At 41.9% G+C, this 27,372-nt stretch overlaps 3 protein-coding genes across 3 annotated transcripts; 1 reads left to right on the top strand and 2 right to left on the bottom strand.

Moving 5' to 3' along the window:
* Positions 1 to 10,544: 10,544 nt before the first annotated feature.
* On the bottom strand, positions 10,545 to 15,828 carry LOC124133930. The gene is made up of 5 exons (XM_046498517.2): positions 15,646 to 15,828; positions 14,651 to 14,771; positions 13,529 to 13,703; positions 12,381 to 12,539; positions 10,545 to 11,795 (listed from the first exon to the last, which is right to left on the bottom strand). The coding sequence occupies exons 1-5, from the start codon at positions 15,788 to 15,790 to the stop codon at positions 10,662 to 10,664; spliced, it is 1,734 nt and encodes a 577-aa protein (XP_046354473.2). The 5' UTR covers positions 15,791 to 15,828; the 3' UTR covers positions 10,545 to 10,661.
* Positions 15,829 to 21,461: 5,633 nt separating this feature from the next.
* Positions 21,462 to 25,339, bottom strand: LOC124133072 (40S ribosomal protein S2). The gene is made up of 5 exons (XM_046497301.2): positions 25,094 to 25,339; positions 24,031 to 24,141; positions 23,097 to 23,270; positions 22,570 to 22,729; positions 21,462 to 21,686 (listed from the first exon to the last, which is right to left on the bottom strand). The coding sequence occupies exons 1-5, from the start codon at positions 25,310 to 25,312 to the stop codon at positions 21,523 to 21,525; spliced, it is 828 nt and encodes a 275-aa protein (XP_046353257.1). The 5' UTR covers positions 25,313 to 25,339; the 3' UTR covers positions 21,462 to 21,522.
* A 537-nt stretch (positions 25,340 to 25,876) lies between these two features.
* On the top strand, positions 25,877 to 26,878 carry LOC124133065 (trafficking protein particle complex subunit 4-like). Its single transcript, XM_046497288.2, has one exon. The coding sequence runs from the start codon at positions 26,084 to 26,086 to the stop codon at positions 26,735 to 26,737; it is 654 nt and encodes a 217-aa protein (XP_046353244.1). The 5' UTR covers positions 25,877 to 26,083; the 3' UTR covers positions 26,738 to 26,878.
* Positions 26,879 to 27,372: the final 494 nt, after the last annotated feature.

Here is a 27,372-nt window from a genome sequence, read left to right as displayed (position 1 = left end):
TCCAGAACGCTTCCCAACCCGTTCCTACCTTTTTTTGGCGACGCTCGTTATTATTCTGGCCAGTAGGTCATACCAATACCCCTCCGACTCGCACTCGGTCTCCCTTCACAGTGTTTTGTACAGAGGCAATGAAAGAAGAGGCAAGCTACAATACACAGTTCCAGTCAACCCCTTGTAATAGAGATGAAGCTCCCGAAGCACGTTGTTATGAGTATGACATCTACATTTTTTAAAGGAAAAAATACGCCTAAAATAAGACTTTGTGAGACTGCCAGGTGATTATACCCTGAAAGTGTACAAAACTAATTCTACTCGGCCCATTAGATTCAGCGGATTTATTTACATCTGGCTCTATCTGCTTCCTTTTTTAAACACAGAAAACATTAGAAGGTGTCCATCCATTTGCACATAGCAGGTACGGAAGATGGCGAAACTCTGCGACACTGTCAAATTAATTCCCTGACGGCGACTCAAATGTAAAGAGAAGTCTCTGGGCAACTTTCGGTCTATACATGTGTCTCAGTTCTGCAAAATTCACAATATACAATCGCCTCCATGCAAACACAATCCAGTGGTCTGGGACGGTATAATCAGTTACCATTACAAAATTTAAGAAAACAGTCATTCTATATGCCGTCGCGTAGTGAGCACACGAGCGTGCGTAACACATTCACGAGACTAACTTATCCAAAGAGAATAAAAAATACTCCCCAGCACTTGCATGTTTGTACACACTACTCAGCGTAACGTCCCCTTCAGTCCAACTACAACATCGTTTCCGACTCTGCAAACATTCAGATGACAAAACTAACGCAGATACAAACTCGATTCATCACTTGAAATACTACAGTCCTCCATTCCCTTGTGCACAAAGTCACATTGTGGTGTGTTGCCCTTTCTTACATTGGACATTAAAGTCTTTTTCTTTTCAAAGAATAAAAGCAGCGGCTTACCTGCGCTGAACACCGGTCCTCATCTAATCAGTGCTTATCTTTGCAGTATCAAAAGCTGCCCCCCAAAGCAACAGGCCCTCCAGCCGTCTACGCTATTGACGATGTGATAGTCTCTGACGTCAGCTGATTGTTGACGTAATCGTTCTATGATGTCAAGAGTTTTGGGGGACACACAAGGCCGTGACGTAGCTCCATTGTTGACGTCAGCGATTTGGGCTTGGCGGCCGAATCCGTTAGTTCCATAACGCTTCCAAACCCGTTCCTACCTTTTATTGACGACGCTCGTTATTATTCTGGCCAGTAAGTCATACCAATACCCTTCCGACTCGCACTCGGTCTCCCTTCACAGTGTTTTGTACAGAGGCATTGAAAGAAGAGGCAAGCTACAATACACACTTCCAGTCAACCCCTTGTAATAGATATGAAGCTCCCGAAGCACGTTGTTATGAGTATGACATCTACATTTTAAAGTAAAAAATACGCCTAAAATAAGACTTTGTGAGACTGCCAGGTGATTATACCCTGAAAGTGTACAAAACTAATTCTACTCGGCCCATTAGATTCAGCGGATTTATTTACATCTGGCTCTATCTGTTTCCTTTTTTAAACACAGAAAACATTAAGAAGTGTCCATCCATTTGCACATGGCAGGTACGGAAGATGGTGAAACTCTGCGACACTGTCAAATTAATTCCCTGACGGCGACACAAATGTAAAGAGAAGTCTCTGGGTAACTTTCGGTCTATACATGTGTCTCAGTTCTGCAAAATTCACAATATACAATCGCCTCCATGCAAACACAATCCAATGGTCTGGGACGGTATAATCACTTACCATTACAAAATTTAAGAAAACAGTCATTCTATATGCCGTCGCGTAGTGAGCACACGAGCGTGCGTAACACATTCACGAGACTAACTTATCCAAAGAGAATAAAAAATACTCCCAGGGACTTGCATGTTTGTACACACTACTCAGCGTAACGTCCCCTTCAGTCCAACTACAACATCGTTTCCGACTCTGCAAACATTCAGATGACAAAACTAACGCAGATACAAACTCGATTCATCACTTGAAATACTACAGTCCTCCATTCCCTTGTGCACAAAGTCACATTGTGGTGTGTTGCCCTTTCTTAGATTGGACATTAAAGTCTTTTTCTTTTCAAAGAATAAAAGCAGCGGCTTACCTGCGCTGAACACCAGTCCTCATCTAATCAGTGCTTGTCTTTGCAGTATCAAAAGCTGCCCCCGAAAGCAACAGGCCCTCCAGCCGTCTACGCTATTGACGATGTGATAGTCTCTGACGTCAGCTGATTGTTGACGTAATCGTTCTATGATGTCAAGAGTTTTGGGGGGACACACAAGGCCGTGACGTAGCTCCATTGTTGACGTCAGCGATTTGGGCTTGGCGGCCGAATCCGTTAGTTCCAGAACGCTTCCCAACCCGTTCCTACCTTTTATTGGCGACGCTCGTTATCATTCTGGCCAGTAAGTCATACCAATACCCTTCCGACTCGCACTCGGTCTCCCTTCACAGTGTTTTGTACAGAGGCAATGAAAGAAGAGGCAAGCTACAATACACACTTCCAGTCAACCCTTGTAATAGAGATGAAGCTCCGGAAGCACGTTGTTATGAGTATGACATCTACATTTTTTAGAGGAAGAAATACGCCTAAAATAAGACTTTGTGAGACTGCCAGGTGATTATACCCTGAAAGTGTACAAAACTAATTCTACTCGGCCCATTAGATTCAGCGGATTTATTAACATCTGGCTCTATCTGTTTCCTTTTTTAAACACAGAAAACATTAGGAAGTGTCCATCCATTTGCACATGGCAGGTACGGAAGATGGCGAAACTCTGCGACACTGTCAAATTAATTCCCTGACGGCGACTCAAATGTAAAGAGAAGTCTCTGGGTAACTTTCGGTCTATACATGTGTCTCAGTTCTGCAAAATTCACAATTTACAATCGCCTCCATACAAACACAATCCAATGGTCTGGGACAGTATAATCACTTACCATTACAAAATTTAAGAAAACAGTCATTCTATATGCCGTCGCGTTGTGAGCACACGAGCGTGCGTAACACATTCACGAGACTAACTTATCCAAAGAGAATAAAAAATACTCCCCAGCACTTGCATGTTTGTACACACTACTCAGCGTAACGTCCCCTTCAGTCTAACTACAACATCGTTTCCGATTCTGCAAACATTCAGATGACAAAACTAACGCAGATACAAACTCGATTCATCACCTCAATTACCAAAGTCCTCCATTCCCTTGTGCACAAAGTCACATTGTGGTGTGTTGCCCTTTCTTAGATTGGACATTAAAGTCTTTTTCTTATCAAAGAATAAAAGCAGCGGCTTACCTGCGCTGAACACCAGTCCTCATCTAATCAGTGCTTGTCTTTGCAGTATCAAAAGCTGCCCCCCAAAGCAACAGGCCCTCCAGCCGTCTACGCTATTGACGATGTGATAGTCTCTGACGTCAGCTGATTGTTGACGTAATCGTTCTATGATGTCAAGAGTTTTGGGGGACACACAAGGCCGTGACGTAGCTCCATTGTTGACGTCAGCGATTTTGGCTTGGCGGCCGAATCCGTTAGTTCCAGAACGCTTCCCAACCCGTTCCTACCTTTTATTGGCGACGCTCGTTATTATTCTGGCCAGTAAGTCATACCAATACCCTTTCCGACTCGCACTCGGTGTCCCTTCACAGTGTTTTGTACAGAGGCAATGAAAGAAGAGGCAAGCTACAATACACACTTCCAGTCAACCCTTGTAATAGAGATGAAGCTCCGGAAGCACGTTGTTATGAGTATGACATCTACATTTTTTAGAGGAAGAAATACGCCTAAAATAAGACTTTGTGAGACTGCCAGGTGATTATACCCTGAAAGTGTACAAAACTAATTCTACTCGGCCCATTAGATTCAGCGGATTTATTTACATCTGGCTCTATCTGCTTCCTTTTTTAAACACAGAAAACATTAGGAAGTGTCCATCCATTTGCACATAGCAGGTACGGAAGATGACGAAACTCTGCGACACTGTCAAATTAATTCCCTGACGGCGACTCAAATGTAAAGAGAAGTCTCTGGGCAACTTTCGGTCTATACATGTGTCTCAGTTCTGCAAAATTCATAATAAACAATCGCCTCCATGCAAACACAATCCAATGGTCTGGGACGGTATAATCAATTACCATTACAAAATTTAAGAAAACAGTCATTCTATATGCCGTCGCGTAGTGAGCACACGAGCGTGCGTAACACATTCACGAGACTAACTTATCCAAAGAGAATAAAAAATACTCCCAGGGACTTGCATAGTCCAACTACAACATCGTTTCCGACTCTGCAAACATTCAGATGACAAAACTAACGCAGATACAAACTCGATTCATCACTTGAAATACTACAGTCCTCCATTCCCTTGTGCACAAAGTCACATTGTGGTGTGTTGCCCTTTCTTAGATTGGACATTAAAGTCTTTTTCTTATCAAAGAAAAAAAGCAGCGGCTTACCTGCGCTGAACACCAGTCCTCATCTAATCAGTGCTTGTCTTTGCAGTATCAAAAGCTGCCCCCCAAAGCAACAGGCCCTCCAGCCGTCTACGCTATTGACGATGTGATAGTCTCTTACGTCAGCTGATTGTTGACGTAATCGTTCTATGATGTCAAGAGTTTTGGGGGACACACAAGGCCGTGACGTAGCTCCATTGTTGACGTCAGCGATTTGGGCTTGGCGGCCGAATCCGTTAGTTCCAGAACGCTTCCCAACCCGTTCCTACCTTTTATTGGCGACGCTCGTTATTATTCTGGCCATTAAGTCATACCAATACCCTTCCGACTCGCACTCGGTCTCCCTTCACAGTGTTTTGTACAGAGGCAATGAAAGAAGAGGCAAGCTACAATACACACTTCCAGTCAACCCCTTGTAATAGAGATGAAGCTCCCGAAGCACGTTGTTATGAGTATGACATCTACATTTTTTAAAGGAAAAAATACGCCTAAAATAAGACTTTGTGAGACTGCCAGGTGATTATACCCTGAAAGTGTACAAAACTAATTCTACTCGGCCCATTAGATTCAGCGGATTTATTTACATCTGGCTCTATCTGTTTCCTTTTTTAAACACAGAAAACATTAAGAAGTGTCCATCCATTTGCACATGGCAGGTACGGAAGATGGCGAAACTCTGCGACACTGTCAAATTAATTCCCTGACGGCGACACAAATGTAAAGAGAAGTCTCTGGGTAACTTTCGGTCTATACATGTGTCTCAGTTCTGCAAAATTCACAATATACAATCGCCTCCATGCAAACACAATCCAATGGTCTGGGACGGTATAATCACTTACCATTACAAAATTTAAGAAAACAGTCATTCTATATGCCGTCGCGTAGTGAGCACACGAGCGTGCGTAACACATTCACGAGACTAACTTATCCAAAGAGAATAAAAAATACTCCCAGGGACTTGCATGTTTGTACACACTACTCAGCGTAACGTCCCCTTCAGTCCAACTACAACATCGTTTCCGACTCTGCAAACATTCAGATGACAAAACTAACGCAGATACAAACTCGATTCATCACTTGAAATACTACAGTCCTCCATTCCCTTGTGCACAAAGTCACATTGTGGTGTGTTGCCCTTTCTTAGATTGGACATTAAAGTCTTTTTCTTTTCAAAGAATAAAAGCAGCGGCTTACCTGCGCTGAACACCAGTCCTCATCTAATCAGTGCTTGTCTTTGCAGTATCAAAAGCTGCCCCCGAAAGCAACAGGCCCTCCAGCCGTCTACGCTATTGACGATGTGATAGTCTCTGACGTCAGCTGATTGTTGACGTAATCGTTCTATGATGTCAAGAGTTTTGGGGGGACACACAAGGCCGTGACGTAGCTCCTTTGTTGACGTCAGCGATTTTGGCTTGGCGGCCGAATCCGTTAGTTCCAGAACGCTTCCCAACCCGTTCCTACCTTTTATTGACGACGCTCGTTATTATTCTGGCCAGTAAGTCATACCAATACCCTTCCGACTCGCACTCGGTCTCCCTTCACAGTGTTTTGTACAGAGGCAATGAAAGAAGAGGCAAGCTACAATACACACTTCCAGTCAACCCTTGTAATAGAGATGAAGCTCCGGAAGCACGTTGTTATGAGTATGACATCTACATTTTTTAGAGGAAGAAATACGCCTAAAATAAGACTTTGTGAGACTGCCAGGTGATTATACCCTGAAAGTGTACAAAACTAATTCTACTCGGCCCATTAGATTCAGCGGATTTATTAACATCTGGCTCTATCTGTTTCCTTTTTTAAACACAGAAAACATTAAGAAGTGTCCATCCATTTGCACATGGCAGGTACGGAAGATGGCGAAACTCTGCGACACTGTCAAATTAATTCCCTGACGGCGACTCAAATGTAAAGAGAAGTCTCTGGGTAACTTTCGGTCTATACATGTGTCTCAGTTCTGCAAAATTCACAATTTACAATCGCCTCCATACAAACACAATCCAATGGTCTGGGACAGTATAATCACTTACCATTACAAAATTTAAGAAAACAGTCATTCTATATGCCGTCGCGTAGTGAGCACACGAGCGTGCGTAACACATTCACGAGACTAACTTATCCAAAGAGAATAAAAAATACTCCCCAGCACTTGCATGTTTGTACACACTACTCAGCGTAACGTCCCCTTCAGTCAAGCTACAATACACACTTCCAGTCAACCCCTTGTAATAGAGATGAAGCTCCCGAAGCACGTTGTTATGAGTATGACATCTACATTTTTTAAAGGAAAAAATACGCCTAAAATAAGACTTTGTGAGACTGCCAGGTGATTATACCCTGAAAGTGTACAAAACTAATTCTACTCGGCCCATTAGATTCAGCGGATTTATTTACATCTGGCTCTATCTGCTTCCTTTTTTAAACACAGAAAACATTAGGAAGTGTCCATCCATTTGCACATAGCAGGTACGGAAGATGACGAAACTCTGCGACACTGTCAAATTAATTCCCTGACGGCGACTCAAATGTAAAGAGAAGTCTCTGGGCAACTTTCGGTCTATACATGTGTCTCAGTTCTGCAAAATTCATAATATACAATCGCCTCCATGCAAACACAATCCAATGGTCTGGGACGGTATAATCACTTACCATTACAAAATTTAAGAAAACAGTCATTCTATATGCCGTCGCGTAGTGAGCACACGAGCGTGCGTAACACATTCACGAGACTAACTTATCCAAAGAGAATAAAAAATACTCCCAGGGACTTGCATAGTCCAACTACAACATCGTTTCCGACTCTGCAAACATTCAGATGACAAAACTAACGCAGATACAAACTCGATTCATCACTTGAAATACTACAGTCCTCCATTCCCTTGTGCACAAAGTCACATTGTGGTGTGTTGCCCTTTCTTAGATTGGACATTAAAGTCTTTTTCTTATCAAAGAAAAAAAGCAGCGGCTTACCTGCGCTGAACACCAGTCCTCATCTAATCAGTGCTTGTCTTTGCAGTATCAAAAGCTGCCCCCCAAAGCAACAGGCCCTCCAGCCGTCTACGCTATTGACGATGTGATAGTCTCTGACGTCAGCTGATTGTTGACGTAATCGTTCTATGATGTCAAGAGTTTTGGGGGACACACAAGGCCGTGACGTAGCTCCATTGTTGACGTCAGCGATTTGGGCTTGGCGGCCGAATCCGTTAGTTCCAGAACGCTTCCCAACCCGTTCCTACCTTTTATTGGCGACGCTCGTTATTATTCTGGCCAGTAAGTCATACCAATACCCTTCCGACTCGCACTCGGTCTCCCTTCACAGTGTTTTGTACAGAGGCAATGAAAGAAGAGGCAAGCTACAATACACACTTCCAGTCAACCCCTTGTAATAGAGATGAAGCTCCCGAAGCACGTTGTTATGAGTATGACATCTACATTTTTTAAAGGAAAAAATACGCCTAAAATAAGACTTTGTGAGACTGCCAGGTGATTATACCCTGAAAGTGTACAAAACTAATTCTACTCGGCCCATTAGATTCAGCGGATTTATTTACATCTGGGTCTATCTGCTTCCTTTTTTTAAACACAGAAAACATTAGGAAGTGTCCATCCATTTGCACATAGCAGGTACGGAAGATGACGAAACTCTGCGACACTGTCAAATTAATTCCCTGACGGCGACTCAAATGTAAAGAGAAGTCTCTGGGCAACTTTCGGTCTATATATGTGTCTCAGTTCTGCAAAATTCACAATAAACAATCGCCTCCATGCAAACACAATCCAATGGTCTGGGACGGTATAATCACTTACCATTACAAAATTTAAGAAAACAGTCATTCTATATGCCGTCGCGTAGTGAGCACACGAGCGTGCGTAACACATTCACGAGACTAACTTATCCAAAGAGAATAAAAAATACTCCCAGGGACTTGCATGTTTGTACACACTACTCAGCGTAACGTCCCCTTCAGTCCAACTACAACATCGTTTCCGACTCTGCAAACATTCAGATGACAAAACTAACGCAGATACAAACTCGATTCATCACTTGAAATACTACAGTCCTCCATTCCCTTGTGCACAAAGTCACATTGTGGTGTGTTGCCCTTTCTTAGATTGGACATTAAAGTCTTTTTCTTTTCAAAGAATAAAAGGAGCGGCTTACCTGCGCTGAACACCAGTCCTCATCTAATCAGTGCTTGTCTTTGCAGTATCAAAAGCTGCCCCCGAAAGCAACAGGCCCTCCAGCCGTCTACGCTATTGACGATGTGATAGTCTCTGACGTCAGCTGATTGTTGACGTAATCGTTCTATGATGTCAAGAGTTTTGGGGGGACACACAAGGCCGTGACGTAGCTCCATTGTTGACGTCAGCGATTTGGGCTTGGCGGACGAATCCGTTAGTTCCAGAACGCTTCCCAACCCGTTCCTACCTTTTATTGGCGACGCTCGTTATTATTCTGGCCAGTAAGTCATACCAATACCCTTTCCGACTAATTAATCCCTTTACACTGACACAAGTTCAAAGGGAAGGAAGTCCATGTGTGTCAATCTTTCCTAAGCTGTATGTAAGGAATAGATATACCATGTTTTTTCGTTTATACATACATATACGTAAACAATATTGATTTCATTTCTAAAATAATGTATGTTGCGAAGAATTCATTTTCATTTCCTGCGAAGGTCCGGGGTGGGGTAGGTCTTCAGCAACCCATGCTTGCCGTAAAAAGCAACCATTCTTGTCGTAAGAGGCGATTGTCGATTCTTGTCTCATGGGATCGGACGGTCAGGTTTGCTGACTTGGTTGATGCATGTCATTGTATCCTGATTGCGTAGATCGATGATCATCATGTCAATCACTGGATTGTCTGGTCCAGACTCGATTATCTACAGACCGCCGTCATATAGCTGGAATATTGTTGAGTGCGACGTTAAACAACAAACAAACAAACAAACTCAATTATTCTGTAATATGTATTAAATAAGATAACTTTATTTCTGTGACTAAATGTCAGTCTAATGGTCACACTGAATGTTAAAAGGTGAAAAGATCTCTATTGAGAGAAACGATGGAGAACTGTTATCTTATTATGATGTTCCTACTATTCACCACTGACCCGTGAAGATCCGGGGTAGAATAGGTTTTCAGCAATCCATGCTTGCCGTAACAGATGACTATGCTTGTAGTGAAAGGCGACTAACGGGATCGGGTGGTCAGGCTCGCTGACATGGTTGATGCATGTCATCGATCCCAATTGGGTAGATCGATGATCACCATGTCAATCACTGGATTGTCTGGTCCAGACTCGATTTTTTACAGACCGCCGTCATATAGATGGAATATTGCTGAGTGCGGCGTTAAAACAACAAACAAACAAACTATTGACCATTGGTTTGTCTGAACCTTACACGATAAAACTGCAGTAAGGAGAGTCAGTGCTTTAAGCTACCGCACCTTATTATTGCTAACTACGACCTAAAATAGCATTCACTCACGTGGACACACATTATATGGGCGGATATGATACCTTGTCCTGCAGACTGCATACTATTTTCAGTGTTTATTTGCTGTTGTTTTGTGCCACAGTCAGCAATAGTACAACTACGTCATGCATGATTCGTGGCTAACCTGTGTTTGGTTTTGTGAACACTGGTTCATGCCATCGAGGTATGACTATGCTTGTCGTTAGAGGCGACTAACGGGATCGGGTGGTCAGGCTCGCTGACTTGGTTGAGGCATGTTATCGATCCCAATTGCGTGGATCGATGTTCATGATGTCAATCACTGGATTGTCTGATCCAGACTCGATTATTTACAGACCGCCGTCATATAGCTGGAATATTGCTGAATGCGGCGTTAAACAACAAACCAATCAACTAACCAGAATTATGCCTAAACGACTTCATCACTGTCATTCATTTAATGCTGCAGATGCTTGATAAGCAAACAACCACTATATGAAATGTTCAATAAGTTTTTACATCGATTTCACTTTACCTTTAGGTATGGCCTATGATCGAGGATAAACAATTTTACAAAAAATGACAAACTTTGTATGTCTTGAGTTGTATCTTATTCATTGCTTATTTACCAGTGAAAGTATTCCGGTACATCATATTCGCAAAATGCTAGGAAAGCCATCCCTCCATTGACCAAAGTGAATGTTCTCTGGTTTTTCTATTTGTAGGAGGCTATGGCGGCAAAGAACGTGTTGGCCTTTTGCCAACCATCTCCCACCTTGGACTCCAAGCCGCTGTGTTCGTACCACTCGACATCAAAGTCCGTCCGCCACTGTCCACAACCCCTCCCTGTGCACACCCTGTACCTTAGGGACCGCCGCCTCAGCTTGGTGGCTACAACGTAATGCTGGCCAACAGGGCCCCAGAACCTGGACATCCGGGAATCCACCACAACCGGAAGTGTGTCCCTGCTCATCAAATGCTTGATCGCGTGGTTTCGGGCACCATCGGGATCCCTCGGGAAGTAGTTCGGAAGCAGACCGTACAACTTCTTGTCCGACTGGTGAGTCAAGACGACAGTCGAGGCCTCCTCCATCAAATGATCAAACAGTGGCTGGATGTTGGCCATCATGGTGTCCCGCGTCACGCCAACGTCGCCGTTACAAATGACGTTCAGTCGACGTTTTAATGAGTCAAGGTACTTTTCAAAAGAAGCGTCATTTTTCTTTGGAGCTTTACATTTCTTATCGCCATGGAAACCAAATGGTCCACATCTAAAGAGGCCTTGTGAAGCAGTACCAAATTCACGTGGTCTAGCTGAGGAACGGCGGTCATAATAACCCAGAACCATGGCCCATGCTACTGTCCCGTCGCCTACCTGGCACTGTTGATACTGCCTGTTGAGTGAAGCGTTCACGGTAGGCTGCCAATAGTCGGGGAACTCCTCCTCTAGGGGAACAGTGTAGATGTGCATCGGTTGTACAGCAGCGCGGGTTAGAGAAACATCCAACCGGAAGTTGCGTACAGCAACTGATCCGTCAGACAGATACACCTCAATCTGAAATCTCACGGGAATTCGCGTGATGCCGAACCGCACCGGAACGTATCGTAGACCATTTTCGTCTGTTTTTATCTTTTCTTGATTGATTAAGGTCAGGTCTGAACTTGAACAGAGTTGTGTTAGGATGCATGTATTCTGTTGTAGGTCAGAGGTTTGTTTCGATTCATATTTGGGCACCAGGATAAAGGGATCAAAGGTCGCAGTTTCGTTGAAGGCGCGTATGCGAACAGTGGTGGCGTTTCCTACAGCAACTGCCTGCTCTCGGGCGATAATCACATATTCCTCGTAAACCTGAAAATGAATAAAAGCTCAAATCGGTTCATCATATATTAAGTACTTGAATACTTAATTACATGTAACTTATCTCCATAGCGGGTGATTTTGTGAATCACGATTCAGTTTTGGTAGAAACACCTTTCCAGGGTTACCATAGAATTGAGACAATATTTATGAAATACGGATGAAGAATATTTGCGAAAATGATTTGTATCACAATAGTTCTTAATATCACTACGCTCGTTGGAGATTTAAGACCAATTCTAACCCGGATCTTTAACCCCTCATTTAGCTGGAATATTGCTGTGTGCGCGGCTAAACAAAAACAAATCATATAAGATCAGGTTGTTAAGAGTAATGGAGCACTGGAGAATTTTTTTTTCTAAAAGGATGTAAGAAAATGTAACTGGATAAATCCGACCTATGAGAATAGCGTTAATTCAATGAAAACTATATGGATGTGAAAGGATTCCCCTCTAAAAATCAACCTAGATTAAATGTGTAGTAGTTGCTAAAAATGCCACTGGCTTGAAAACCACTTTTCAGTTCGCACAATACATCACAGATCTTTCACTTCGGGTCTCCATTTACGACACTGACCTGCTGTACTCCCTGTCCTGCGCGTACAACGCTGAGTGTCCTCCACTCGGGACTGGCCCGGATGTCCCTACGCTTTTTGTCCCATTCTTCCGCCAGGTAGCGCTGTCCACCGGAAACAGCCCTGTACTCTCTAGCCAGCTGTTCGTCATGAAGCTCATTCTGGTATTGAGGAATGGTGAATAATAGATTACAACGTTCGCATATCTATATTATATTCCAACTGAATAATACAAAAACATGTAACGTGTAGGTACTTGGCTCAAGGATTGTCCGCCGAAATTTTAGATAACACACTTACAACAGGACTGGTATTGTAGCTATATGACGACAGCATGCAAATAATTTAGTCTGGACCAGACAGTCCACTGATTGATATTGTGAACAATGACCCTCGCCGTCTGGCTTTGGTGGCACCGCATCAACCAATTAAGATCACCCATCCAGACCATCCGATCGAATAAGTCGCTTCATACGACCAGCATTGGTCCCTGTGGATCAATTCTAACCCTTAATCCGGCGGTGTAAGAAGAAACTAGAAAAGGTCTAGTCGTGTGAATAATATTGTAATATATAATTGGTGTGATATCAGTACAAGATCAATGCAAGATCAGTTATAAAATCCGTTACAGCTTTAGAACACATGTATTAGACTACATCTTAACGAAGCTAATACCTTCATCATTAGACTTAATATGATGTATTTTATTGATGCAGTGATTGAGCTCATTAATACTCTTCCCTTTGAAGGCGAAACTGAAGACAAGTTGGTAAAGTGTTTGGTTGTTGAAGACCCATCAATACCTGTCATTGCTAGAGTGTTTTAGGCATACAATTTTTGCTATCTGAAGTGATGTGAGATGGACATAGAAGGGACATAACTCGTAATAGCCACTGGTGGCGCTTCGATCGAGCCCAGAAATTCCAGCCGAATTCGGCAAGGGTCGGAACTGGATTTTTATAGCCAATTAACTCCCTTGCCTCTGGAAGATGCGAATTATCAGTTATCTCGCTAATGGATCGGGTCTCACACAATTCATTTACTTGGAATAGATAATCCGAACTTCCTCTATTCTATAATTAATGTTCATTTTCATAGAACTCCCTTGCCTGGGGAAGATGTAGGGCGCCACACTTCAGTGTATATTTACCGGATTACCCAGCAGCTCGTCCATGGTTGAGGCAGCTACAGACCCTTGGCTGTCTTCACACAGGATCTCGGCGTCTATTGTGAACACATAGAACCTGGAACATGGCGCCCCCTGTCTCTCTGCCCGTCGAGACAGCACGACCACCGGGGAGGGGAGATAACCCTGTTGGAGCAGCCTTTCAAGAGTGAAATAGTGCATGAGGCATCGAGGGAAACAGTTGATCACAAATACACGATTCAACTTCATAGTATCCTTTAATTACTCAGGGTGTCCATTAGGCGTGCCAGAAACCTATAATCATGGGTTCGAATCCCGGTTCGACCTGATAATGTTTCTAGGTTTGTCAGCACCATATCCGTGCTCGTGGGTTTCACTAAAGTGGTAAACGTGTGAGACCTGCATCACTTCGGTTTTCCTCCAACATAAACACGCCGTGATATAACTGGATTAATGTTCGGAGCAGCGTAGACCGCCTCCGTGGTCTAGAGGTAGAGCGTCCGCCCGGAGAGCGGAAGGCCCGGGGTTGGATCCCCGGCCGCGTCATACCAAAAAGACGTTAAAAGATGGTACTTGTTGTTGCCCTGTCTGGCACTCGGCATTAAGGGGCTAAAACAAGGACTGGTCGGCTCGGAGTCAGTATAGTGTGTCTGAGTGGGGTATTCATGTTACACTGCGGCATGATATCTCAGTGGGCTAGCACTATAAATCGGCATCATTTCGGACTAGTACAAGCAGCCACACACACACACGTACATGCACGTCGCTAAGTAAGTGCAATATTCTTGGACGCGACGTTAAACCCAATTTCACCTCACCTCACCTCGGAGCAGCGTTACACTACCCTCATAACGACACACGAGCATGTCATAAAATCGGCCCGATTGCACGAGTATCTGTTTTGAGGGACTAAGATACACGTACAGTTTTGTAACCTATTTGAACATAATGAGCAGATTAATATACGTGTAGTTTATTGCAACAATAACTTGGTAAGATATATTCCTGATATCGAACGAACGGTATGTTAAACCATTTTCTGCCCATTCATGCCAAGCGTTGATATTTCGGCGTCATTGATGGACAAAAACAAAGACTCTCAAAAGAATTATATTTAGTAAGCACCTGTAGTCACCGGTTGCCTCCCCTGATGACAGAATGACATATCCCTCCTTATTGAACTCTATGAGCCAATAGGCGACGTAATCAGAAGACATGTCTTTGCGGTAAAGTGGAGTCTTGCTTCCTGTAGATGAAATATGTAGAATGTCACACCGCGGCAAATAACGTCGACTACAGTGCACACAGTACTGTGGGCAGTGAGGCAGCGACAGTATTCGGAACTGAGTGGTCAGTGGTACAATTTCGGTTGAGCGTATAAACGTATGAGGATAAAGTAAAAGTACGGATAAAGGAAAAGGGTCCCAGTTTAGGCCAAAACAAATACAGTAAACTACGGTTATAACGAACACGCTTATAATGAACTTACGGATGTTTTGGTCCCGACTATTTGCTGTAGTTATGCTGTATATATGCTTATAACAAACTACGGTTATAACGAACTAGAATTAGTAGACCCTTTGAATTCGTTATAACCGTACTTTACTGTATCCTCAGGTATCTATTTTTCTTCAACGTAACAGAACTAATTCTTGGGTTGTTCAGGTCATTTTTGATATAGTGGACATTTTGCAACGAGCGTCATAAGTCTGTTTGTTGTTTAATGCCGCACTCCGCAATATTCCAGCTGTATTACGGCGGCCTGTAAATAATCGAGTCTGGACCAAACAATCCAGTGATTGACATCATAAGCATCGATCTACGCAATTGGGATACAATGATAAGCATCAACCAAGTCAGCGAGCCTGACCACCCGATCCCGTTAGTCGCCTCTTACGACAAACATGGTTGCCTTTTACTGCAAGCATGGGTTTCTAAAGACCTTTTCTACCCCGGATCTTCAAGGGTCAAAATTTAGTGATATGACAGATGGAGATGTTGACGAAGCTATCGCAGCGATTGGTCCAGGATATGTTATCATTACAGAATGGAGATGTGATACACTGCATAATTGAGTATGGAGAAGTTAATAAAATGCAGATGCTACAAAGGCATCTTACCTAGACTTTTTATGCCAAGATCATCCTGCAGTTTTACAAGCATATCTTCCACCTCCCAAGATACACCGGGGCTGTTGTCTCCGCGAGCAGAAGCCGCGTTCATCAGTAGCCATAGAATGAAAGACAGTCCTGTTCCGTTCAACATCTTTCACGATATGCAGGACTCTTTTCAAAGCTGACCACACAACGTTTTTCCCTTTTTTTTAACAAACCCTGGGTGAAAAGTTAAGTACACCCAACAACGATGTAAAGTTTATAGTAAACTTTCCGATTGGCAGGAAGTTTTTTCACAACTCGAAACAAGCATCAATTTGGCAGCAAAAACATTGTTATACATTGCACACTGCCGTTATCTCCCTTTATATCGTTTGATTATCATGATTATGGCAGTTGGATAACATTTTTAACTGGAATTAGTAAATTGTAGATAATGTTGCAAGACAGCGTTGATGTGACCAGGAAGAATCTACAGACTCCTTGTCGGACGTTATTAAAGTGCCAAGATCCAACACATTTGTGTCAGCATAACGACATTGATAATGTTCACGATTTGTCTAGGAGTTTTCACGCCTCTTTTATCTATATTTTAATTGTATCGCGTGTGTTGTTGTTTTTTAAAGTGGGAAAAACACAAAGTGAACTCTATGAAAAGTACTTGAATGGAGCTGAAAAATTCGGTTCATGCTCGGGCAAGGTTTTAACTCCAAACCAGAAGCAGTGATTCCTCGCGGTTAACAACTTATAACAGTGGCTTAATTTCCGCACAAAGGATACAATGTGGAAAATGAATGATCACAGTGAAAGTATGTTTTATTAAAGTTTTTTTTTTGAAAAATGAAATATGAATGATTTCATCTGAATCCTTGGTTATTAGTAGTTTCTCGAAATGGAGATGTAATTCCCTGGATGGAATGTCTGGGTTTGATCCTAGCGTCACCGAGTTATTATTACGAGTTATGTCCCTTCTATGTCTCTCCTACAAGCTCCTTCCCAGCGCGTGACACCTTCGTTTATGTCTTTGAGAATGCCATCATATTTCATTTTGAAAAGGTTTACGACTGACCATGTTTTCCAGATGAATTTACTTTGTTGTTTTAATAATCAGATTGGTTCGAGATTGCAGACTAACGGAAAATCAACCAACTTTTCCTTTACATTCTTACTATATAAAAAAAAAGATGATACTTTTAATGAAATAGAAATTCAAATTGACAAATAAAGAAAGTAATTTATCAGTGGTAAGTATATTCGGCGTCACGACAGTCGTCACTTGTTTGTAAACATAACGGTCATTCGGTTGCGAGTTCAACTCCAAGCATGGTTGGGACCACCTATCACAGTGGGGATTTTTGACTGGTGGCAGCGATAGTATAGAGAGCTCCCCGAACGGACTATCGCTGTGAGGAGCTTGTCTCTCTCTCATTGACAAACAAAATCCATCTCTCATATCACTTGCATTTGCTGCAAACAAAATGGCGGCGCCCAGTCAAGACGATCAGCTCGATGATCAAGATCTATATTGTTAAAACAAAACGGGTCTTACTTCGCGAAGTGCATCAAATCACGTGATCACCTTGATTGGAAACATTAAAGGATATGGAACATATCTGTTGACGCCGAGTTGGCGGTGCACATGCTTTACAAATCCTGCAATCGACTGAAATCTGCATGCAGTTGACGAATCGGATGTCGATTTCGTGACGTAATTTTGATTGGACTGTGCATAGACTCGTTAGCCCAGCCAACATAGGGTGGATTTCGAAACGGGACGTTAATAGTCAGGTAACTCCCTTGCCTCGGGTAGATGTATTACGATTTACGATGTCACGTAATCAACGAAGTCACCGAGACTGATCACCGATCCATTTAGCAGCTCCCACAAGCACGGGCGGTGGGGTAGCCTAGTGGTTAAAGCGTTCGCTCGTCACGCCGAACACCCGGGTTCGATTCCCCATATTGCTAGAATATTACTAAAAGCGGCGTAAAAACATATTCACTCACTCACAAACACAGGTTGCTGGGGGCCCACTCTAGCCCGGCATCGCCCCGGACTTGTATACCCGCGTGTGGGGTTACAACACGTATACAGTGACGAGGTTTGCATACTTAACAGAAGTGTTGATACCGCATGTTCCTGTGGGCCATCAACACAACTGTTATTACCCGCTTTGTCAGATAACAATGGAGCTGATTACGCGGTTACATAGTTATCAAAGTCGGACCCACGTTTATATGGAAGTACGGAAGCCTTTCAGGGCCATATTTTTTTCTTGAAATTTCAAGATGTTATGTTGAAATTTCAAGATGCTGTGTTGAAATTTCAAGATACTACGTTGAAATTTCAAGATACTACGTTGAAATTTCAAGATGTTATGTTGAAATTTCAAGATACAAACTAAGCTGAAATTTCAAGATAATGAACTTGAAATTTCAAAATACTAGGTTGAAATTTCAAGTTATAATTTTAAATTTTCAAACTTAGTATCTTGAAATTTCAAGAAAAAAATATAAAGTAAACAAATGGCCCCAAAAGGCTTCCATACGTTTACCCTTCCTGACTAAATGTTTCATTCGTTATCTGGCTCTGCCCTGCTGACTAACCATTTCATGGACTTAGACGGTCGGGTGTCTAGTGGTTACAGCGTTCGCTCGTCACGCTGAAGACCCGGGTTCGATTCCGACATGGGTAAAATGTGTGAAGCCCATTTCTGGTATCCCCCGCCGTGATATTGCTAGAATATTGCCAAAAGCGGCGTAAAACCAAACTCACTCACTCACTGAAATGGGCTTAACATTGCAGTATTGTGGTTTATTCAATAATTGGAGTAATTCGTACACTGGAACATGTTAAAGATATCCATGCATATATCTGAGAATTTACACGTTCGGTAGTTGAACGGATGTTGAGATATTCGAGTCGAGAAGTATCTGTCTCCAATTCAGGTCTGTGTCGGCTTACTAAGAATATGTTTGGTTATTCAAGTGTCCGCCTCCAACACAGCTGCGTCCATGAGACTTGCAATTGGGACAATGTTACTCAGAAACTGCTATGGATACAAGAATGAAATTTTGAACACACCATTTACACATCATAAAAAAGACCGAAATGATGCCGATTTATAGTGCTAGCTCACTGAGATATCACGCCGCAGTTTAACATGAATACCCCACTCAGACACAGTATACTGACTCCGAGCCGACCAGTCCTTGTTTTAGCCCCTTAATGCCGAGCGCCAGACAGGGTAACAACAAGTACCATCTTTGGTATGACGCGGCCGGGGATCGAACACCGGACCTTCCGCTCTCCGGGCGGACGCTCTACCACTAGACCACGGAGGCGGTCCACAATGAAAGTAAAATGATATGGTGTCGCCTTCTGTAATGTCCTGGAACATGTAGATATATGTCAACTGGACAATTTACAATTATATTCTTACTATCCTGTCTTCACTGAACTATAACCTATGGACCAACAACGTTTACATGTCTTTACAGTGTTGTCACTACCCCTAGTGTACAGTACATTCACCCTGTGCACTCAAAAGAACCCACTCGTCCAATGGTGGATAACCAGATGGTGGAAACACAAACACTTACATACACCCGCAACACAAGTGTAAACACGTGTGGTGTCACCCTGGGAAAGAGACCTAGTTCAAATGTGCCTCTGTTCACCCAGCAGGAAATGGGTACCCGATATGTGAGGTGGATGTAAAAACCTTCTAGCGCCTCTGGGCAGCTTGTGTTGTATACTCCCCAGGGAGTTGAGAATGATAACTGGAATGCAAACGGATCCACTGGTCGGGGAACAAATAAAACCGCATTTGAGCAGATACTAGTACCTGCGGTACATAAATGTGTAGTTTAATCATAATTAATAACATTATACTCATATCCACAGTGATTTGAGTTGTAAGGGTACACTACTCCTGGTCTTTTAAACAGACACTTTCACACTTAGCATTTAAAGCTTGAATGTCTCAACTATATAGTTTCAATACTTCATATGCAGCAAGCCTTTAGTAAATAGAGTGAGGAAAAGACAATGCTATGAACATTTATCATATCGGTAATGAAACGAAAGTGGTGCAAACTCTTCCAACCCAAACTTCACCGTTCGGTAAATTCCATGCTGTAAACACCAACATGAGTTTATGTCTTTCTGTAGTGAGTGAGTGAGTGAGTTGGGTTAAACGCCGCTTTTAACGATATTCCAGTTATATCGCGGGTGTCAGCTTAATGTGCGAGGAAAGCCCGAAGTGATGCAGGTCTCAGACGTTTACCACTTCGGTGAAACCCACGAGCACGGGTGCTGACAAACCTAGAAACAAACGGGGCGAACCGGGATTCGAACCGACAATCATAGGTTTCTGGCGTGCCCAAGGGACGCAACTCTGCACAGCGAACCGCGGCGCCTTAGACGACTGGGCCACCCGTGCCCCCGTCTGTATGTATTGTGAAATGATTAACCCGAATCATTGATCAAAATATCTACCCTCTACATTGGGAAGTGGACACTACCCTTCTTGGAAATAAGCGCTGGCGCTCTCTAGAGATGATGTAATTCAGGTTTTGTAAAGTTCCAAGAAGTACTCATTGTACTAACGCAAGCTTTTTCACACCTTGTGCACACAGTAATCCCCAGGTGCTTATAGAGGGTACATCAGTTTGTCTCTGACATCAGCCTGTGGTTTTGAAAACATGAGCCAGTAATTTGGGGTTCAGCATTAGATTCATCATAGTGTCATTTTCCAGTGGGACAGGAGAGCTCAAAATGACTTTGGTCGTAAATGTTTACCATGTGATAAAACACAGGAGCATGAGTTGGTCTCATGACTGGGGAGAAGTACATCTGGCGATTCTTTAAAGGGCTTAGTCTCAATCATAGAATAAACAAACTGTTTAATGCCCCATTTGGCAATATTCAAACCCTATGACAGCGCCAGTAGTGTCGAGTCTGGATCCAACAAACCTGTGGTTGATATTAAGCACAACTTCCCAAGACATCACTAAATGATGACACACAATCTCATAACCATTCATTGAGTTACACCATCCAACAAGCTCAAGTTGCAGGACAGCTATTTGTTAAGTTAAAATCCCACACAGATCTGGAGACAAAACCATCCTGGTTGCAAAGTAGGTTTTCCATCCAGGTCACAGACCACCCCACAATCAATTTCTTAGTCCTGCTTGTGTATACAATTTCACAAAACTGCCTGAAAAACACACCAATGCAATAGTCCTGTCAACCAGGAGTCATACTTTCAAAACCTTGAAACACAATTTCCAATTTCTCTAGTTCATTCAACTTGTCAAACAGTGCATAATCAAGGGATCTCATCTTCCATGCCCATAAATATAAAGCAATCAGTGTTTCAAACATGCCAAACTGATTTTTCTACTGGGCATTCAATTTGCAGCTACTAGTTCAAACATAGCTCTTAGAACCATTTGCAGTGGAATTTAGTGATGTGATATATGGACTAATTAGCTTAGCTTACTAGACAGAACACTATTTCTGTTTGCGGTTTAACGCTGCGCTCAGCAATATTCCAGCTATATAACAGCGGTCTGTAACAAATCGAGTGTGAACCACACAATCCAGTGATTGACATCATGCAATTCCTGCAGACTAGTGCAAATTTCCCCATTGTTTTAACATTACAAAGGCATTTTATCTTTACCCAGGCTAGTAAAGCTATCAAGTTTAGTTCTAAAGCTGCCTCCTTGAACCAAGAAAAGCATAGGAAAATATAATGCCAGTATCCAAATTTGAAACGGATATTCACGATTAAAGAAAAAGAAAACATATGTTATGTTATGGTTTTTTTTTTTATTTTCTTATTTTGTTTTACACAAGTTTTACACAAGTGTCTAGTAGACCTTCTGTTCCTGTTTCTGGACAGCGACCCGGGTGTGGTGTTTGGACAGGTAGTCGGTGTATTCCTGGTACGGGCTCTTGATGAATACGGTCTCCTTCCACAGGTCAGGGGTCAGGTATGCGTACGTCTTGGAGATAGCCTGGTAGGTGGCCTTGGCTGTACAGGGAAAAAATATGTATGTAGAGACGTGTTCTTGGATTGACATGAATATCAGACTCATAAAGGCACATTGTGTCAAAGGTAAAACAATCATCTCAAGCCAATCTATTCTTTTTGCGCTGGCCTGTGGAGGCTACCCTGCCTATAGCTTTGTTTTTGTTCTTTAAGCCTTCTGTTTTTTCATTACTATTTACAGCAGCTATTGCTCTTTGAAAAAAACAAAACATTTATCAACTATTGTTAACCATTTGTATGCATATCAAACTGAAGAAAACAGTAAAGATTTACATGTTCAGTGGTCAACCAAAGGCAGATTACATTTCACTGTCAAAATTTCTTTCTACCAGTTGCTCTCTCTCAGGCTGAGCTTTGAGATGAGAGATACAAAATGATAGTGACACCCTAAATGTCCGCAAGAGGATAGAACTTAACTGCTTCAAACGAGCTGACTCTCAATTAAAAACCCTTAACATATTAGGGCTGTATCAAAACAATGTTAGGCTACAATAAGTCAATAAAAACTATTCATAAAACATTCACTCAAAAACATTTTCTCATAAAAAGGAAGACTACAGAGAACCGCACAAAACATCAGTAATCCTGAGAAAATCGAACTGACAATGCCATTAAAATTTATCATAAACATGTATTGTCTAGTATCACTGCCCACAGTGTTCTCATGAACAAATACCAAGATGAATTGTTACATCCCCATTGAACCAACAATATCCAAACAGCCACCATGAGTATACATGTTACACAAGGACTAGCATTTAACATGGTGCAAGGCACTACACGGAGTTATCCCCCTTTGAGCAGATGGGAAAAAAACCTTCTGATCTTGATTATGATGCACCACACAATTACAGTTGTAACTTACCGAAGTTTCCAAGTGTAGCAGTGGCACCGACAGCTGAGGTGTAGCAGTCCTCAATACCAGCCATATGCAACAGCTTCTTAGGTACAGGAGCACTAACAATGCCAGTACCTCTGGGGGCAGGGATCAAACGCACTCGGCTGCTACCACACTTGCCGTACACCTACAACAAAATAATGACAAATGTTAAAGAATATTTGACAAAGACATCACATTGATATTACAGGATGAAGTATAATTGCGGTTCCTTTTTACATCTGGCAGTAACTGCTTATGGGACAAAGTACAGTAGGACATATCAGCATCCCAGTAAATGTTTATTACCAAACCTCTATTTGTTTTGCTTAATTATTGATCAAGAATTTGAAGTGTGCTGACATATTTCCTCAAAGGATTGGGCGTATATTTCGTTGAGACATTCTTTACCCAGGCATTTAATTGCAATGATAATAATGGGGAGAATTATGTGCATAAAAACTAACTGGTGTTTAATGAAGCATAAATGGCACATCACATCTGTATCTACCAACCTTGCAAGGGACAGTGTGTGGTTTTCCGATCTTGTTACCCCAGTATCCTCGTCGGACAGGAATGACCGAGAGTTTGGCCAGGATGATGGCACCACGGATAGCAGTGGCTACTTCCTTGGAGCACTTCACTCCCAGACCAATGTGGCCATTGAAGTCGCCAACAGCGACAAAGGCCTGTAAACATCAAGTATATATTGTAAACAAAATTACTCACAAAACAACATAAGCTAGACTTTATCAGAAAACATTGTGGTAGTCAACTGCTCACTAAATCAGCAAATGGTCACTGTGTTAATACCATTAAACATTGATGAATAGACAGAATGAGTCAAACTAATCCATATTTCCAACTTGTTTTTAATATATTGCAAGTAAAGATTTGGGGAAAACGCATGATTTCTATTAGTCTCTTGTGGCACTGCCCTTGAAATAACTAATTCTAATTCATGTCAATCACTCAACTGAGCTTCATTTACAACTGATGCAAAGGGATACCACTTTGTGTCAAATGTTACAACCCACATTCTAGCTAATCATGTTAATGTCTTGTCGTTTGTTGTTTAATGCAACACTCGGCAATATCCCAGCTATATGATGACGGTCTGAAAATAATCAAATCTTGGCCAGACAATCCAGTGACATGAAATGTGCATTGATCCACCCAACTGGGATACGTAATCATGCATCAACCAAGTCAGTGAACCTGACCACCGAATCCCGTTAGTCGCCTCTTACAACAAGCATGGTCTCCTTTTCCGGCAAGCATGGGTTGCAGTAGACATTCTATCCTGGATCTTCACGAGTTTATTGTCTTGTCAGTTTCATCAACAAGTTGTAGGTTACAACTCAAATATAGCCACTGCAGCAACAGGGGCACTGGTATTATACACCTAATTTTACATGTATTTGTGAAACATCAGTAGATAATGCCAACCTTGAATCTGGTTCTCTGTCCAGCTCTGGTCTGTTTCTGGACAGGCATAATTTTCAGAACTTCGTCCTTCAGGGTTCCAGGTGGCAGGAAATAGTCAATGATTTCAAACTCCTGCAAGACAAGATCACATATTACAACATTGGTACTTTACATCTTCTTGACATGACAAAATATTATCACTGTAAAGATGTCAGGACACGTCACTATTAATCTGCACAATACAATATTTTCTAATGTTTCAACCATTTTTCTCAAAGGTTCAATAACTAAAGATCACCTTTAAAAGTCAATGTTCTACTTTTAATCGTATTAACCATGTTTATCTATAGTGTATGCAGGGGTAGAAACTAACCGTTTTAGTCCACTAGTCCTTACAATGATAACATATGGCAAAACCCATAAAAATGGCAAATTTCTACTAGTCCTCATGATACCTTAACTATTGGGCAGTTTGGCAAGGACTATATGACTAGTGTCAATTTCTAACGCTGGTATGCAATCAGTTTGGGTATAATCATAAGCTAGTGTGCTTGTGAGTTGGGTTAAACACTGATCTGATCAATATTTTTTCCAGGATGTAGGATGTCTAAAAGATGGGTCTATCACTTAGGTGAAACACAGGAACATGGTATGCTGCATTGTTTCGTATACAAGTGTTTGGGTGTTGTGCCATATGAAGCAAACATCTGTTACTTGAGCATAGTATTTCAATTTATCCATTAGGTTTCTTCTAAACTTGGTTACACAAACATTGTTTGTTGTCTAACGCAGCACTCGGCAATATTAGAGCCATATGACAATCCAGTGACATGATCATCGATCTACACAATTGGGATATGACAAGCATCAACCAAGTCCGGGTTCCTGAAGACCAATTCTAACCCACATTTTCACATGTTGCACAATTTCAAACCAGGCTCATTCGGAAAATGTTTGTTTTAACGTTTGGTTCATTTTTTTGTCATGCTTCTGAGGAGAAATGTCAAGCATGACCCCTGTAATCTGAAAAAAATGTGTTGGAATATTCTTATGTACTCAAGAACTTAATTTGCAAAATATTAACCTTGATAGGCAGAGAGAAAAGGTAGATCTCCTCAAGGCTCTTGATCTTGACATCTTTTACGAGACGGCCCAGTTTGGTGACGGGGATCCAGTCCTTCTCTTCTTTAGCTCCACGACCACGGCCTCTTCCTCTGCCGCGACCGCGTCCACGTCCGCGGCCTCTGCCGCCGAACCCACCACGAAATCCTCCTCTACCACCGGCTGGGGCTGCGTCCGCCATTGCTGAAAATTTCAGGTATAATACGAATAAATATACAGAAGGATACTGGACAAATGCTTATATAATAACTAAAAATAATGTCCGAAGTGTCATGTTTATTGGTTATACAACGTATATACATAGTCATAACGACTAATTATCTTATGATTGTATGGAAATTGTCGCGATTGTAAGGAGGTAAAAATAAAGCACGTCTCTCGACTTACGTGATTAATTTCTGAAAGATCTACTTCCGGGTCATTTTCTCCGACCTCGACATTGGTTTTCAGGGTACATAACTCGAGAATTCATAAGCTGAATACCACGAAAAAACTAAAACATGTTATCAAGTGTCAACTGATGAAAATGATTTTTTTACAGTATTTTTCCACAATGAATATTTGGATAGCATATAAAGGATCCATATATACATAATTCTTATGTTTTGTGCATTGAGATATGTATCCCTGTATTGTTCTGACATCAACTAAACTTTTTGTTTCATGAACAAGAACATGATAAGCATCGCCAAAACGCAATAGGGGACACATTCCGAACTCGTCGGACGCGATCGATCGTTTCATTTCGTTAAATCCGAGATACCACAGATCGGTATTACATTTCTCAATGCTGTGACGCCTCGTACTTCCGGTTTACATAGCATTAATTTCGTGGGAGGGGTAGTGTTTTTGTTTGAATACTTGGCTCACACAAGTGAAGGTGTTGTTTCCAGCGGTCTAAATGTAAGGTGGGTCATCAAGAAAACAAAAGATCCATATATCTGGAAAAAACATGGCCATTTTTAGTGTCTATGTCATCAACAAAGCCGGGAGTCTGATTTATCACTACGACCACACGTCAAACCGCCCTGAGGTCGAGAAAACCTTTAGTTTTCCTCTGGAACTGAAACTCAAAATATTTGACGAACGAGTTGTTGTGGCATTCGGAGAACGAGATGGCATTAAAGTTGGACACACGGTACTGTCTGTCAACGGAATTCAAGCGGAGGGACGTTGCTTAAAAGATGGAAGAGACATCATTGAAGTGCTAAATGACGAGAAAAAATATCCAATCAACATCAAGTTCGGACGACCAAAGCTGACATCAAATCAGCGTATAATGCTCGCCAGTATGTTTCATTCATTGTTCGCATTCGGAACACAACTTTCGCCCGAACCCAGATCATCAGGAATCGAGGTTTTAGAGACAGACACTTTTAAACTTCATTGCCATCAAACAATGACGGGCATCAAATTTGTCGTGCTAACAGATCCTAGACAGACAGCAGTAGAAATGCTGCTGAAGAAGTTGTATGAGATTTACGCTGACTTTGCTTTGAAGAACCCGTTTTATTCTTTAGACATGCCTATCAGATGTGAACTGTTTGATGACAACCTTAAAGGTGCCCTCGAACAAGCTGAGCGACTTGGAATCAGCAACATATGATATTATTGAACAATTGATTTGTGAAATATGTTGCATATGTATGACATGTGTCTGTATTATGTGCACTGATTATGTTGGTTCAGTGTTACTATGTTATAAAGCTTAGCTGTTGCAAGTGTTCACTAAAAATATGAAGATTTATTGTTTGTTTGTGTTGCATGTGTGGTTTGCATGGGAGAATACAGAAAAGGTGTGAAGTAAGTTGTTTGAATAATAATAAATCACATATTGTCCAACTGACGATAGACAGACAGATGGCATTAAGATCTGCATAAAATGACTGAGACTGTATAGTGGGGGAATAATATTGTTTGATCTTTATGGTTTATATTGCCTCTGCAATATTCCACCTATTTGACAGCCTGCTATGTCAGTGTTTTAATAAATATTTCTATTAATTTTCAATTTCTTACAAACACTTTTGAAAATATCAAGTTTCATAAAAAAACATAATATCACCATTAACGTTTTCAAACCATTTTCACCATTACCTTGAAACGTTCAATCTGCCTTGACCGACATCCCATTCTATGTTATTTGTACGTTGTGTTCTGTCTGTTTATGAGGTTCTAATTTGGATAATTGGTCGGCTCTTGTGTTGGTTTTGGTGCAGCTGGTGGTACTTGTATAATGAT

Source organism: Haliotis rufescens, unplaced genomic scaffold, assembly GCF_023055435.1.
Source record: "Haliotis rufescens isolate VD_foot unplaced genomic scaffold, xgHalRufe1.0.p SCAF_20, whole genome shotgun sequence".
Taxonomy (NCBI): Eukaryota; Metazoa; Mollusca; class Gastropoda; order Lepetellida; family Haliotidae; genus Haliotis; species Haliotis rufescens.
The sequence above is the reverse complement of the archived record's forward strand: the minus strand, read 5'-3'. Positions and strand labels throughout refer to the sequence as shown.

Excerpts from the sequence above, each read along its gene's own strand:
- LOC124133930 (XM_046498517.2), bottom strand. The coding sequence starts at position 15,790 with ATGTTGAACGGAACAGGACTGTCTTTCATTCTATGGCTACTGATGAAC. Across the intron at positions 14,772-15,645 it reads TCTTGGCATAAAAAGTCTAG|GAAGCAAGACTCCACTTTAC; the intron begins GTAAGATGCCTT and ends TTTCATCTACAG. Across the intron at positions 13,704-14,650 it reads GAGGCAACCGGTGACTACAG|GCTGCTCCAACAGGGTTATC; the intron begins GTGCTTACTAAA and ends CACTCTTGAAAG.
- LOC124133072 (XM_046497301.2), bottom strand. The coding sequence starts at position 25,312 with ATGGCGGACGCAGCCCCAGCCGGTGGTAGAGGAGGATTTCGTGGTGGG. Across the intron at positions 23,271-24,030 it reads GACAGAGAACCAGATTCAAG|GCCTTTGTCGCTGTTGGCGA; the intron begins GTTGGCATTATC and ends TGATGTTTACAG. Across the intron at positions 21,687-22,569 it reads TGCTACACTTGGAAACTTCG|CCAAGGCCACCTACCAGGCT; the intron begins GTAAGTTACAAC and ends TTCCCTGTACAG.
- LOC124133065 (XM_046497288.2), top strand. The coding sequence starts at position 26,084 with ATGGCCATTTTTAGTGTCTATGTCATCAACAAAGCCGGGAGTCTGATT.